The 14,740-nt window shown below is 38.9% G+C and overlaps 3 protein-coding genes and 1 long non-coding RNA gene across 6 annotated transcripts; 2 read left to right on the top strand and 2 right to left on the bottom strand.

The window, feature by feature from the left end:
* Positions 1–39: 39 nt before the first annotated feature.
* Positions 40–4,577, bottom strand: LOC147757758 (uncharacterized). Its single transcript, XR_015320608.1, has 3 exons — positions 3,124–4,577; positions 2,483–2,614; positions 40–182 (listed from the first exon to the last, which is right to left on the bottom strand). It is a non-coding gene; the product is annotated as an uncharacterized LOC147757758 (long non-coding RNA).
* Positions 4,578–5,667: 1,090 nt separating this feature from the next.
* LOC111243671 (transmembrane protein 14C) lies at positions 5,668–7,686 on the top strand. The gene is made up of 3 exons (XM_086979548.1): positions 5,668–5,830; positions 6,470–6,625; positions 7,143–7,686. Exons 2-3 carry the CDS (start codon positions 6,529–6,531, stop codon positions 7,370–7,372), a joined length of 327 nt encoding a protein of 108 aa, XP_086835674.1. The 5' UTR covers positions 5,668–5,830; positions 6,470–6,528; the 3' UTR covers positions 7,373–7,686.
* A 1,500-nt stretch (positions 7,687–9,186) lies between these two features.
* On the bottom strand, positions 9,187–11,362 carry LOC111244437 (tRNA-uridine aminocarboxypropyltransferase 1). 3 transcript variants are annotated; one of them, XM_086979545.1, is made up of 5 exons: positions 11,253–11,362; positions 10,972–11,084; positions 10,612–10,749; positions 9,810–10,012; positions 9,187–9,439 (listed from the first exon to the last, which is right to left on the bottom strand). In XM_086979545.1, the coding sequence occupies exons 2-5, from the start codon at positions 11,035–11,037 to the stop codon at positions 9,220–9,222; spliced, it is 627 nt and encodes a 208-aa protein (XP_086835671.1). In that variant the 5' UTR covers positions 11,038–11,084; positions 11,253–11,362; the 3' UTR covers positions 9,187–9,219. The 3 variants fall into 3 exon arrangements, with proteins under 3 accessions (XP_086835671.1, XP_022647321.1, XP_022647320.1); XM_022791586.2 differs by lacking the exon at positions 11,253–11,362 and having other exon boundaries at positions 9,187–9,452; positions 10,972–11,246; XM_022791585.2 differs by lacking the exon at positions 11,253–11,362 and having other exon boundaries at positions 10,972–11,246.
* A 218-nt stretch (positions 11,363–11,580) lies between these two features.
* Prosbeta3 (proteasome subunit beta type-3) lies at positions 11,581–14,004 on the top strand. Its single transcript, XM_022791587.2, has 3 exons — positions 11,581–11,997; positions 12,820–13,003; positions 13,467–14,004. Exons 1-3 carry the CDS (start codon positions 11,764–11,766, stop codon positions 13,664–13,666), a joined length of 618 nt encoding a protein of 205 aa, XP_022647322.1. The 5' UTR covers positions 11,581–11,763; the 3' UTR covers positions 13,667–14,004.
* Positions 14,005–14,740: the final 736 nt, after the last annotated feature.

Genomic DNA, 14,740 nt, shown 5'->3' with positions numbered 1-14,740 from the left:
ATAACGAATTTCTTCGTCTCGCCGCCTCTCTACTCCAAAGCTTCTATACTTTCCTTCCCAACGAATTTGAGCCTTCGCGAAAAATAAAAAAAAATTCGATCGAATGACAGCCTAAGTAACGACGATGCCACATCTGAACCTCTACGTTGTTTCCAACAGAGTCAAAAAAAAATAATAATCGCCTGAAAAAGCCGCAAAAATACAAAGGAAAAATGAATTTATTATTAGAAACACTGAACTTAAAGATAATTTCTCGTACATATATATATGTAGAATATATTCGAGGTTATCTTCATAAAATAAGCGAACAACGACAATGTCTAATTCACTGCTGCTGAACATAATATTTGAAAGCCATATACTTAATCGCTCGCTTCGTGCAAGTTCTTAAAGATGACGAACCCGAAGTCTTGATGTCGCATGAAATCGCTCTCTACAAATTTCTATCTGTACCTAGGCGTAGTAATACAGTACGTATATAATATAAAAACTACAGTCAGACATAGCCTTTAATAAAAAAGAAAACAGCCTTCAATCAAGATTTTTAATTAATCATAGCCATATTGGTGGGATTCATAAATATGCTGTTAAACATCTCATGCATCTAAAAACGGAATATAATACGCTTACTGTTAGCAAGGCAGGGCGAATGCAACGCGTTCAGATGAACAGCTTAGCAATAGATGTGGTGCTTATAGGTGATTATCAACAAAAATGCCCTTTGCAGGTCAAGTTTACTAACCAATACACCAACTTATATTTAACTAGGCACATGCAATTTTGTGTCATTACGATATCTAGTTCGTTCAAGTTTATGTACTTGTGCACGATCGTATGATCTATGCAAACTCTCGCATACGGATAACAGACGAGATAAGAAACGCCCACTAATAGGACGAGCCATTGGTTCGCCCTGGCGCGCTGCACCCGCATAAAAAGCAAAACTAGGAACTCTAACGACACAATACACCACAAAACAAACATTTATCGTAGGAGCAATTGTACAACAGTAGCTGGTGACAACCCGGACAAACCACACGAACAGTACTGTCTAATTGATCATACGGAATAAATTATTATTTACCATTTATAGTCGAACGAGACGTATACGTTAACGATATGTAAGGAAGAGGAATGGCCATGGCACTTAGAGTATCCACTGAACAAAATCACAGACTAAATAATACTAATTTTATTATTAATCATGTACGTAAAGGTTAACATTCACCAGCAAAAGTAATGACGGATTAACAGACTGCTCAACCTATTGAACCCGATTGACTTGGGTAGGATCAGACTATGACGTACGTAGAAATACTTGGATTGGTTATTAGAAAATCTAATGAGAAACAAGTAAGGTTTCTAATATTCCGAAAGGAGATTGGAAACATTGGATTCAAAAGCGCTGTAGAACGCCCTATGCGTCCTAGAGGATGCAGTGGGTTACCAACTCCTATAATAAAACTAGGACGGATATTTGCGGACGTTAAGGCCCTCACGATACTGAAAAAGCGACCTTACGTTAAGGCAGCACTACAAAAGCGAACTATAATTATTTATGACAGGCCAAATGATATTTCGATTTTCTGGAGATGAACAATAACGATGTGGATGTAGAATATAACAAATGTCAGAGAATCACTTACACGAGCACTGAGCCCTTTCAAAATACAGGACAGCCTATTATGTACATTTTCCGTGATGAACGGTCTACATATTGAAGAGTTACCAACCGACCAACTAACCAATAAATCCAAACAACAAGCCGTTGTCGACCAATCGGGCAGCAGAAGCAGCACTCGGTCGGCAGACGCCGCCGTCAACGACAGTAACAACAACAACATTCACCGATTCACGCAACCGTAGACGGACGGACAGACAGAAATCACGCAGCGCGATGGCATAACGAGCTACGTCACACTCACGCTGTCGACCCCTGTATCCGTAGAATGCTCGTAGGAATAACTGTGTTGCAAGCAAAAATCGTCACGGGGGCCTAGGTTCGAAACCAAGCATAGACAGACACGGTCCGTTCCATGCTGGAACGGACCAGCCGTCTGAAACAATGATTAACTAGGCCAATACCGGACGTCAAACTGGAACGGTTTAGCTTTTAGTAAAAATCGCACAACTTTTAGTAGTCATCAATTATTTTCCATTTATTAACACCACTGCGCCTGTTACAACTGCTAATAGCTGCGGTGATAACTGCTGCAGTATTAGCACGACTGCCGTCGCGATGGTGACGTCTGTGGCGGCAGCCCCAGCTTTTGCCGGGGCCCGACGATGGCGGCGGCGACGCCGGCGGCAGTAAGAGCAACGACAACTGCTGTTGCTAGTACCGTCAGACAGATATCGTACCACAAACACAGACAGACAAAGACGCTACGCAGATAAATGGACAGTGCCGGGCATTAGTTAGAAAGAGACAGGCGAACGCACAGACTAACCAAGCAAGCTAACTAGCAAGCGCACGACTCACCACCCGACCGACTGCCAATTGGTCTTCTTCGTTTTCTCGCTGCTTGGCCCAGACAACAAATCGGAACTCGAAATTGCAATTGGCGAACGATGAGAAGAGACGGAGATTGGTTGAATCATTAGGCAACTCGATCTTTCCCTCCGTTAAGAACAACAACAACAATAGCAACAGCAGTAGTAGATACAGTGTAAAAAAACTCGGAGAGAGGGAGAGGACGGTGGCCAAGTAAAGAACAGAACTACAATATATGAAAGAAAAAATTACACTTTATGACGCGCCGGAAAAGCGCCTGATCCGATTTAGCCTCACTCTTATCTATCGTACAATTCTGTCCGTCGGTAATGCGCAGGGTTGACACAGGACACGAACTGGTGTTGTGATGAGGACAACTTTGACGTTTTCAATGAACTATTGCAGACTACCAGGCACCAAAAATAAATAGGATAATTCCACCTATCGAGACGCATTACCACCAGCGAATAAGACTTGCAAAGCATATATACTAAACACTGGCAAAGGTGACATAACCAATAGCCACTGACTTTTACACGTCGAACTGAACCGAAAACTCTCCCTCATCCAGCAAATCCTTGCTCGCTTAGTTATTACTACTAGTGTCAAGTAGCAGGACCAATGCTAACCGACCATGATGAAAATTTACCCTGCACGGCACACGAACAAAGAGTGATTGACCACCGGTGAACATCCACAGTTGAGACAATAGCAATAGCGTAGGTGGCTAATTGGCTGAGTAGAATCAACACCCGCACCATGGAGATCCCAACCTCCACCCCCCTAAGAGCACCACCAGCTAATCAACTGACCAGCAAAAAACGTTTCACTTTTATGCTTTGTTATTATGATTAATAGACAGACGATCCTTCTTTTCCTAACAGACACATATACATATATGTCTGTTATGTTTTTCGATGTTGCTTGCTTTTGCACAGTGTTGGTGGTGTTGTTGTTGTTGTTGTTGATGATGATGATGATGGTGGTGATGATGCTGACGGTGATGATGCTGCTGCTGCTGCTGCTGCTGCTGATGATGATGTCGCTCCCGATGTGGTGGGATGCATGGTAAAGCATAATAAACGAACGCTTACGAATAGTCGGGTGCTTAGTTTAATACAGTAATCGTGCTGCATCGATTGTAGTGGTCGACGACTTACGACGATTATGGACTGTATATCTGCATATGTTTGTCTGTGATTAACTCACTGGTTAGCTAACTGTTCGTTGACTATCATGTCGCGATTGCTTCAACGCTACGTTGGTTGGACACTTACTGTTACTCACTGGTGGAGGGAGGCCAGCTGTGGATTGGGGGAACGCCTGTGGGGGACACTTGTCGTCCGCCGCAGCATGGCGCGGCGCTCATTGAGGCACTGGCGACCAGCGGCAGTAGCAGCAGCGGTCCCTTTGCCGTGCCTTTGACCACTCAGAAGCGCCTTCGGAGCTTGCGGTCAAACTACTATAACACTGGGCTAAGATCGCATCACTCGGCCACCACCACTGCTCTCGGTGTCTGTCTGTGTATGTGTGAGCGTGTGTATGTGTGTATCTATGTATGTGTGTTTGATTAGTAGTAGCTCGCTGGCGGTGACGACTCCAAACCGCGCATGGCGTGCGAGTGAGCTGCACCTTGCGAAAAATCAAGGGTCCCTCCAAAAGGATGAGCCCTTACGGCGGGAAAATTTAAATCATATCTCGTCGCGTAGTCATTTCCGCGCCAGCAAGTGATCCACATTCGCCGTCGCGGGCGCCGCAAACGACGTACCAACTGTGTATCATCACGTACTATCTGCTGCACTAGAGATCAATTTTTTCACTTCATTGTGTAGAATCATTTATCACTGTCATAAATTAGCACAACCCATATAGTGCCGTCGCACACAATGCGAATTCTATGCATATGTGTACAACCGGTGTAACAGAGCGTTAGTCTGAGTCCGGTTGCTTTTTTTTTATATTTTGCGAGAAAGTATGTGAAAATTGCAAAACATAATTATACCAGTCTTCCATGATCAAAAAGTGTAGATTTGTCTTGCAATGGCACCTTTCACAATTAGTGCTTGGTATATATATATATACAGAAGAGGTATATATAGCAGAGGCGTGACTAAATGAAAAACATTTTAAGCGTTCTATAATCCCCTGCGTAAAGGTCTCGAACATGCATCGTCGCAAAACCAATATAGCTTTGTTTCCTCTAATTATACGGTTATAGGTTAATAAGTCCAAGCAGTCGATAAGCTCGTGTCTTTTTTCACACGTAAGCATTGTTTCTGAAATGATGAATAAATGCGAAATGCGTCCGATAAAAACTACAGTAGGTGAAGCTCAAGTCAAGTCATATACATACTTATCATGAGGCTTTAGCTTAAAAACCTTAGGGGCAATTTTGGGAAAAATGTTATCCCATGGCTTATGAAATGTTCTGTGTCTGTCGTAATAGGATTGCAGCTGAGCAAGTTACGGCGGATATAATGGTATACACATGCGACATGATAAGTAAACACAGAAATATAGTAATAAGCACATTTACATATGCGATATAATCCACAGATTGCTAAGGTTAAACGGTTCTATATCGAAACTATCAGAAATAACTCATCAACGTGACTCTTTAAACAATGGTGTGCGTTTTTAGGTAAGTCCCGCTTTATCTTATACCGTCCGTTGTAGATTATATCTGAATTAGTATACACAGTGTACACTCCCTTGAGTAAGACTTGAGTCCTCAAGGAGCCGATTATCCATATCCCCACTGCGTTTCGCAACTTCAAAGTTACGAACATTATAATGAATGTAGTAACTTGTTGGAAATTATTAATTTCTGCAAAAGCTTATAGTTTTGCGCTTTATAATGATTCCGTAAAAATAATTAACGGCATAAAAAGTTGCGATGCTAATATTCCTCACTCGGCTCCAAAAGTCAGGTGAAACCACAAGTCAAAAACCTTTACTAGGTATCCGCCGTATAGTGTTTGCGGATTACACCATTAACGTGGCTTTTGTTTCTTTATTCTTATTCAAGAAGTGATAATTTGTCTTTGCTTTTTATTAATTTCATGTATAATATATATATATATCTCGAATCTATTATATCTATTTGGAGTCGATACACACAATGGTTTAAATTATTACTGATCAAGTAAGCGCGTGGTCTAGCAGACGACGTTAGTCTGGAAGAGGAAGTAAACACACCAAGATGATGAATCAATCAGTTTGTTTGGGTGAATTGAGATCACAGCTGACAGAAACCTGCGAAGAGCATCAAGTCAAAACTACAGAAAAAAACAACAGCGACAGTTGTCTCGCTCTATTCGAGCGGCAAGTTTACAGGTATATGAATGAATTCTTCATTTTGCGTGACGATCATTTGTAGATTATTTAAGACGGTACTACACATAAGTTTGATGAAATGTTTGTCGGACGCTAAGCAGGACAGCGCGCTAAACATATTTTATAACTATATATCAAACAAGTATGGAGGCGGCTTTTGAAAAAAAGATTTGGTTTGAAAATCTAAAAGCAGCAAAAATCATCTTTGCCGAGAACGAGAAAAAATGTTTAGTTGCATACTAATTTGACACACTATGGCCATTCAAATGATCTTCATGGTTTTGTACCTACTTTGGAAATTTTCCTTGTAAAGATTATCAGTTAAGTGGGTGAAAGTTTTGGATTTGAAAATACCATCATTACTTTGCTTCACTGTCTAATTTAACGACCTAGTTAGATCGAACAACACTAGTCGATTAGAAATACTTAGACTCAAAAATAGGTTCATTTGTTTTGTTCCATTTAGATTGTAAACCTTCACAGAAAAGTATGTTTATAAAATTTGGGTGTGGAGTATCAGTCAGCTATTAAAAGAGTGGATCGATGTATACACTACACAAATACAGTATGGTAGGCTACTTTTATTAATTGCAATTTGCGTATAGGCCATTGACGCGTACCAATTATCGGTAAATTTAGGGATCGGTTCGTGCAACCAAAAAACTCGACGTAAGGATCTCAACGTAACGGATCAAATCATGATTGATTATCTGGGTTTTGCTTATGCGGCGGTTGTTGCCGTAGGAGGTGTGATGGGATACATAAAAGCCGGCAGCGTAATGTCTCTGGGAGCAGGTAATCAAAATATGAGCAGCAATAAACGGATTAATGCGTTTCATACTATATGTTTCAATACAAACGCTTGTAAAGTATTGTTTATTGTCATTTTAGAATGTCGGCAGCTGGCCAGAAAATTTGATGACGGCACGATTTATCAACTTCTCTTTATGATGAATGCATATATAACATCGAAGGAAATTTAACTATATTGGAACAATAATGACTTCTTACACATAATATCAGCTTCGTGTAAGAGCAGATGCATTATATTTGGGCATATCTTATATTCTTAATTGACTTCATCTGATTAATTTTCGTAAGTGTGTTTATTTGTGTTACAAACAAGATTGATATTTATTTTTTAGGCTTATTTCTAGGCCCGAACAGTTTTCGTTTCTTCGCGTGTTTCTTAACGTTTTTGTCATCGAGTCTTGAAGCTTTTCTAACAACAAATAAACACACAAAATGACCACGGTCTAGAGCAATTAAGTCGATGTCAAAACATACATTTTTTTTTTTCGCTTTTTTTCAGGAGTAACATTTGGCTCGTTGGCAGCACTGGGTGCTTACCAAATGAGCGCGGATCCTGCTCGTTATCAGTCTCTGTTAGTGGTATCTTGCATTCTTGCTGCATTAATGGGCTATCGCTACACAAATTCTGGCAAATTTATGCCAGCCGGTCTAGTAGCTTCTCTTTCAATTGCTACAGCGGTTCGAATTATCCTCACCAAAGTCTTATTTGTTGGTGGGCTAAACCATTAGCGCAATTGCTATCAGTTCTCGCCAGCTAAAGTTATCTTAATATTTTTCTACCTGAGAAACTGCATGCATCTTGCTTTGGCGGTTAGCGCTTGCTGCAATTTGTATAATAACGGCCCATAGATGTAAGAAAAGGTTACATCACTTTTTCTCATGATATCATATCAACATTCTGTCAAGTTTCTTAATTGTTGGCATCATTTTAGTTCAATAAATTCAAAATGCACTATTACAAACTAATAAGAGTAACCAACAAAATGCGCAAATCTATTCTTCACAGTTAATAAAGTACGAACATTTTTTATACAAAAACTTAATACCGTCCATGTTTTCGTCCAAATCGGTTCTCTACTGCAAACAATAGCGCTTGAATGTTCAAAGGCTAAATAATTACTGCAGTTATTTTTTGTTAGCATACTTACTTTTGTTAGAACTAAGTTTTTTTTTTCATTTAAATTTCTATCTTTTCTGCGGATAATTTTGAAGTGACAGTTTACATTTTTTAGTGATTGTGATTAGTTGTTATTTTAGCGCTATTATTTTAGCTGCTAGACTTATGCATCTATAATTTCTTATAAGCTTAACCATCTGTAGAATACAAGACTATTGATTCGAATATCCCGTATCCGTCTGTAGATCTGGGTTACGTATCCCTATTAACAGCTCTATTAATAGCTATGTGGTAGTTATCGGCTCAAACCCCAATAAGTTGGCATAATCGTAAATTGCTAAGAATTCTTTATAATACGGATGTGTTTTTCTACATCCGCAAAGCTTTTTCCAAATCATGTAATATTATTACTATTATAACATAAACAACGCGTAGGAATATGGTTGTACCAATAAGCTTTAGTTTTAAAATAACTAAAGCTAAGTATACATGAGCGCATTTATTATTATGTATTGCTAATATTTATAATATAGAGGTAATGTGTACAATTTAGGAGGGTGGTTTTCAATTTACGGTTTGAACATCAATTGTTCCACAATACTTTCATGAGATCTCTAGCTTAAGTCGGTTTAAATACGACATCTAAAGGCTACACAACCTGTGTGAATAAAAAAAGCGATTATTGAATTTATTTATGTACATCTATCTTTACAATTTACTGAGAACGATTTTTATAATATACTCAAAAACCATAAGGCAGCATTGTAGTGCGCGGATTTGCCTAAAACTTGAGCACAAAAACGACAGTGGGTAATCTCCGAAAAGCACTGCATGCCTGCTAGTAACTTAATACAGCTACCATTGCGAACTTAAAGGTTTCTTAAGGATATTTACCAGGTAACGCTTTGAAGGCATAAACGTAATGAGTATTCTGCAAAGGGCCGGGCGCTTGTTAATTTGGATCAGCTCTGTTGTCATAACTTCGGTGAAAGTAATTCAGCTTCGTAAGTTATTCTTGAGGTAAGAACGCATACTACAAGGGAAAACGCTCGTTGGCTCGCAGGATTGTTCTACTTTTAGAAATAGCCATTATGTGATTACTAACGTGAGGCTGAGTGAATAAGAGCAAAAAATGTTTATTTTGATAAAGCACGCAACACAGAACCATGCAATTGGTAATCCGCCATGTTAAAACTGTTTAATTTTCGAAGTCACCTTGAATATGAATTAGAATTCCTTAACAATTATGTTTTGATACCTCAACAATACAAATACATTACTTCCTTTATCTAAAACTATCAAACTTAATAAATAAATAAATAAAACTATCAAACAAAATAGAAATGCATGTGGCACAAATTTAGTTCAACAATGTTACCTGTACGCATTACAATGAATTGTACGAATTAACGAATGATATCACAGGTAGAAAAACAGAAAACAAATTATGACATTTTTATTAATTTGCTTTTAATAGAGTTCGGTACCTGGAGGTGATTTTATCATAGAAATAACGAAAGAAAAACAGAATATTGTCTACTTTCTCCGCTTCAAGACAGCTCTGAATCATCAACCATCGGCGACAGATCTCGTGAAGGGCCTCTACAGTGGCTAAATACTCGAGGTTTTGTCCTCGTTGGGGGCGCCAAAATACGCTCTTCCGACCCGTTAGGCCCGCCCTGAAAATAAAAACTCACATTACCAGTTCGATTATTTATAAATTAGCTGAGATTTTTTGGTCTGGAAATATACTGTCGAGTTAGTGGGCGTCAATACGATTCCTACAGCATTTTAGCATGGGAAATGGCGATAGAAAGCTCCAGCTCCAGGAACGAAAAAATCAGAAAATCAAAAGGGCAGTCAGTGGCATTGAAGTAACTTTTGACTTAGACAAATCAGTCAGTGACGAGTGTCACTATAATTTCTAGTTACGATAATGTATCTTGTTTGTGGCTTGCTTATTGAAAATATATTTCTGTCGGTTACCGTACGCTTTAAGGGTGATTGCCGAATGATCTGTAATTCAACGGTGTTATTTTTGAGGCTCACCTATAAGGAAGACTGGCAATTCGGTCATCTAAAAGAATTTTTTTCGTCTGGCACCATGTTGAATCAATAAGGATTACCCGATTGAAAGCGAATTTTATATGTCGTCCTTCACATAATACGCATTTTTCTTCAGTGCCTAGTTGGACGGATCTCTGGCGACAGACATCATCGAATTGTTCTTTGCATGGAAAAATCAACAGTACCTTCACAAACAACAACAACAACAAAATGTCTGTAGTAATCTGGTGTACCAACGTACGATCCAAAGTTGAAGAAACAATACTATGCGGATCGTATAATCAACTTCTCGGCTGCGTCATGGATTTATATATACCGTTAAGTCTATTTGTACACAATTTCTTAATTCGTGTAACCTTTATTCATATTTCGATTTCGTTGTAATAAAGTAAATAACTTTTTCACAGGCCACAGATGAATATATGATATATAGGTTTGAGACACCTTTCGGAATTTTTACCCGCTAAGCCTAGGCTTTCGAATAGGAGGGAATATGAAACTCATTCGCGACTTCAACTTCTTTTATGACTCGATTTAATTTTTTTAATTTTTTAAAAGTTACCATTAGACTATATGTTCGGCTTTATCATCTATAATCGGCCTGTATGTAAACTATTTCATAATACATACAAATACATCGTCTATCCAAAATCTCTTGAACTTCTAACATGATGATTATTATGTACTTGGGTAAGCTCCCCTATACCGAACTGTATAGCTAGCTACACAACGAATCAGTTTATGTTAGGAGTAGCCCTTCGTGAAGTGTAAGGTAAAAACGCACCTTGCTTGGATCTTCGTACTTTGGAATGTTTGGATAAACGAACAGGTTCACTTCTTTACTAAGTATCGAAGCCTGTACTCCAGTTGACTTCCCGTTTAACTCTTTTCCATGTTTAATGATATCTACAATAAATGGAAGCTAATAAAGACATCATAAATAGAAAAGTTATGTTTACGCATTTTTCATCAGCGGATTTATACGTTTACTTATACTAAGGAGAAAGCAGGCTGCAGCCCCATATATTGGGTTTATTCCCTTCACGTTTCAAAATGAAAAAGTTGATTTTAAAGAGCATTTGGATATAAGGTCTGAGAACGGCATGTCAGTTGTTTATTGTAAGTTCGCAATGCGACGACCTACCTTAACCTGAGGAAAACGCCCTGCTAACGAAGGCAAAGGAGATCTACACTCATAGCAGAACCACATTCTTGATCGGCCGCATTGCGCACAGTTTTCTCGCAATCCGTTCTCGTCTAGAACAGAAGCATCAAAAATATCGAAACCTTCAAATGGATTTTTAACATTGTTGAGGCTTTCATACAGAGGACTTTTTGTTATCGCTGGTCTCCACATAACGATAAAAAACAAAAGTAAATATTTCTATATACAAATGTGCAAATACGTTCGGCAACGATAAACACCATTGCATATGTTTACTTCATTTGAAAACAGCCGCTACATAAGGAACGGAAGCGTGAAATTCCATCACAGAGCGTTGGTATCCCGCACTTTCCAGTCCCAAAATGGTTCCGAGCTCTACCAAGCAATTTTTGAACAGTTTTTCAATTCAGAGATTCAGTATTATCTACGCTGCAATTTATGGCTTGTTATGGCATGTTTATTTATCTGCGTAGAATATGTACGTAATGTCAGTGAAAAAAACGTTAGGGTCTAAATCAGATTTCGCGTCGTATGCTCACAGCAGCTACCTTCTTCCGATTATTAGCTATGGTTGTTATTAGAGCAGTATTCGTATTGTTTACGATAGAGACTGCCACCGGTGACTTGCTGATTCCCTGCGTTCTGCGGGAGTGTACCAAAGCGCCCCGAGCAACTTAGTATTCTGACGCAAGTGTCTGTGTATATGTGTATTTATTAACACTATTAACAGTTTTTTTTCGGGAAGCAAAGGTTGCTCAATAATTAGCCGCCATGAGTATTATGTCATACAATGGAGGCGCGGTAATAGCGATGACAGGTAAAGATTGTGTAGGAATCGCAGCCGACCGTCGACTCGGTGCCCAAGGCCACACAATTTCAATCAACTTCGAACGAATCTTCGAAATGGGTCCCAAACTGTACATTGGGCTCCCAGGCCTCGCAACAGACACGCAGACCGTTTCTCAAAGGCTTAAGTTTCGAATGAATCTCTTTGAACTACAAGAGGTATATTCGCTGGTTCTATCTCTCAATGTTCTATATATATATCTATATCGCTCAGTGTATTTATACGGATACTATTACCTATAATTACAGCAGCGTATGATTTATGTCATAATTCGATAGCTAGGAGCGTAAATATTCTTGAGCTTATATCGACCGAGTTCATTAATGATTTCATTTTATTATATATTCCAATATTTTCCAACTTTTGCACTTAGTTTGAAATTTAAAATCGACCTGTAGTTAAAAATACTATTATATGGGAAGGTTATAGCGTTTAACGTTCTCGCGTAGTATCTTCGCGTAACAGTAAACGACTAGGTGATTAAGTTCAATTAGGTGTCCTTTCGTCATGGATATTTACACCTTCTAACTATCGGCAAGTATCAAATCATTTGCAAAGGAACATCTTACGACGTACGTGAAATAAAAAAAAGCTTTGGCACACTACTGCGGGGCAAGTGCCGCAAAGTTCTTGTCCCTCGCTTGCATGTTGTGCACCAATAAGGTGCTCAAAATGTCTCAAAGGCACGAAATGTGTCGGTGAAGTACTGTATGTAACAGCTACGTATTGTGCACCTCGTTCTGCAGCCGTGTAGCAATTCACTTTGTCCATATAACAGTGAAACAAAAGCAACCAAAATAGCGAGTAGTGGTTACAATAGAAATGATGCAGTACGGGAAAAATGACAAGGTATATGTTTGCCGCCCATTTTTTGAAGATCACATGCGTATGCATTTATTCCCATTATATATAATGATTAAAGTGAATCATTGACCTCTTTCTAATTCTGCTCCCCTGCTATTCCTCCAATTTCTTTACAGAATCGCAGGATGAGGCCGGAAACATTTGCGAATATGACCAGTGGACTTCTATACGAACATCGATTCGGGCCTTATTTTGTTGAGCCTGTTGTTGCCGGTTTGGACGAGAAAACAAACAAACCATATGTCTGTTGCATGGATCTTCTTGGTTGTATCACAGAAACGGAGGACTTCGCACTAGCAGGTACGAACGTGTAGGTAACGTCAGTAGTCAAATTGCAATTCTCTGAAGATACCTTATTTCCCCATTTTGCGCTCGATCAATGGGTTCCTTTACTTATATACAAAGCGGGTCGAGCTCACTATTAAAAATCGTGTTTTCCAGAATGAGTTTGGTCAGTCCGACATTCAGTGTACATGACATTTTCGTTCACTAAATGTTTCGTGTTTAGGAGATCCATTAGGAGAGCCTTTGGCTTCCTCAAATTAGCACATTTGTTTATTTATTTATTACATTATTTATGATATTTACAACGATACCCCATCTGTTGCCACGACATTCGCCGTACTGCACGAGTGAGGTTTGTAACTCGCGACTACTTATTGCGCTCTGCAAAAGCGAGCCTTTTACTTAACTCAACCTATATTAATTGACGCAGTTTTGTCTCTAAAGTTGATGACATTGTAACGACAAACTAAATTTTCAGGGTGTTGTGAGGAACAGGCGTTTGGCATGTGCGAAACGCTATGGCGGCCAAACATGGGCCCTGACGAGCTTTTCGAAAGTCTATCTCAATCACTTCTAAATGCTATGGATCGAGATGCCAATACAGGTTGGGGTGCTGTTGTGTATATAATCGAAAAGGACAAAGTTACCAAGAGGTACCTTAAAACTCGGATGGATTAAGAACATCATGGTGTTGACGACCATTACAACAACAGCGTCTACAGCACGAGAGTACAGCGTCATTATAATCTTTACGTATGTTCGGCAGCTTAGCCAACAACTGTTGCTGGATCATATCTCTAAAGCTATATTACATCAATTTGTATGACCGCTAGTCTGTCCGCTACAAACAGACAGAAGACCAACTATGTCTTGTAGTGTTTCGCTATTTTCTGAGATATTACGTTGTTGTACTGTGTGTCCATGTAGATGAATACTAATTGGCTACAACTAGGGAATTTTTATACAATGATCACAAAAGGCATGGGAAGATCAATAAACACGTCGTATTTAACTAATTACTAGGAAGTCGTCATTTTTCACAGCACACTCTGAGAAATTCAGGCTTAAATAACATAAACCCGTCGAGCTAACAGCAAGGGAAAAAGTGCGGGTGTATGACACAACTGGCAGAAACAGTTTCGCCGCGATAACTAGGTGCTAGTGTTTCAGATATCTATTAAGGGATTTGTAGATATGGTATCTGTAGCTGCAGATGATAATACCTCCGCAACAACCGAGTAAGGCGCCGAATCGTACTCTAAATGATGAATAGCTTACCATATAAATTTTAATATCACCTCACTACTTAGTTATGTCTAATTTATATAAATATCAATACCAATATCATATACAAGACTTACCAAGATATAGTGAACCCAATCTCCGATTACGCATTTATCGCTTTTTGCGGTACCAGCTATACTGCAAAAAATGAATAGAATTCTATCGGAAATATTATATATTATTATATATATAAGTATTCAGTGACAATTGTACGCGACAAATGGCCCTAGAAAAGTTACAGAAAATTTATCCCCACGTTAAGTTGTTACCAGAAACCATATGAAAATACTCCCAAGTACACTGTGACGTTTGGTCTTCAGATTTTAAACTCTCAAGACCTAGGATTATTTTTTATATTTTAACGCCTAAAAGCTGCGCCAAATGTACAATCTAAGAAACGTTTAGTTGGATTTGTACCTAATTGCGTTATCTATCCTCGTAATAAAATCTTGCTCGTGACAAAATAAT

The sequence above is a fragment of the Varroa destructor genome, unplaced genomic scaffold (assembly GCF_002443255.2).
Source record: "Varroa destructor unplaced genomic scaffold, Vdes_3.0 BEIS01000002.1, whole genome shotgun sequence".
Lineage (NCBI taxonomy): Eukaryota > Metazoa > Arthropoda > Arachnida > Mesostigmata > Varroidae > Varroa > Varroa destructor.
Note: the sequence above shows the minus strand (reverse complement) of the source record. Positions and strands in the feature narration are given on the sequence as shown.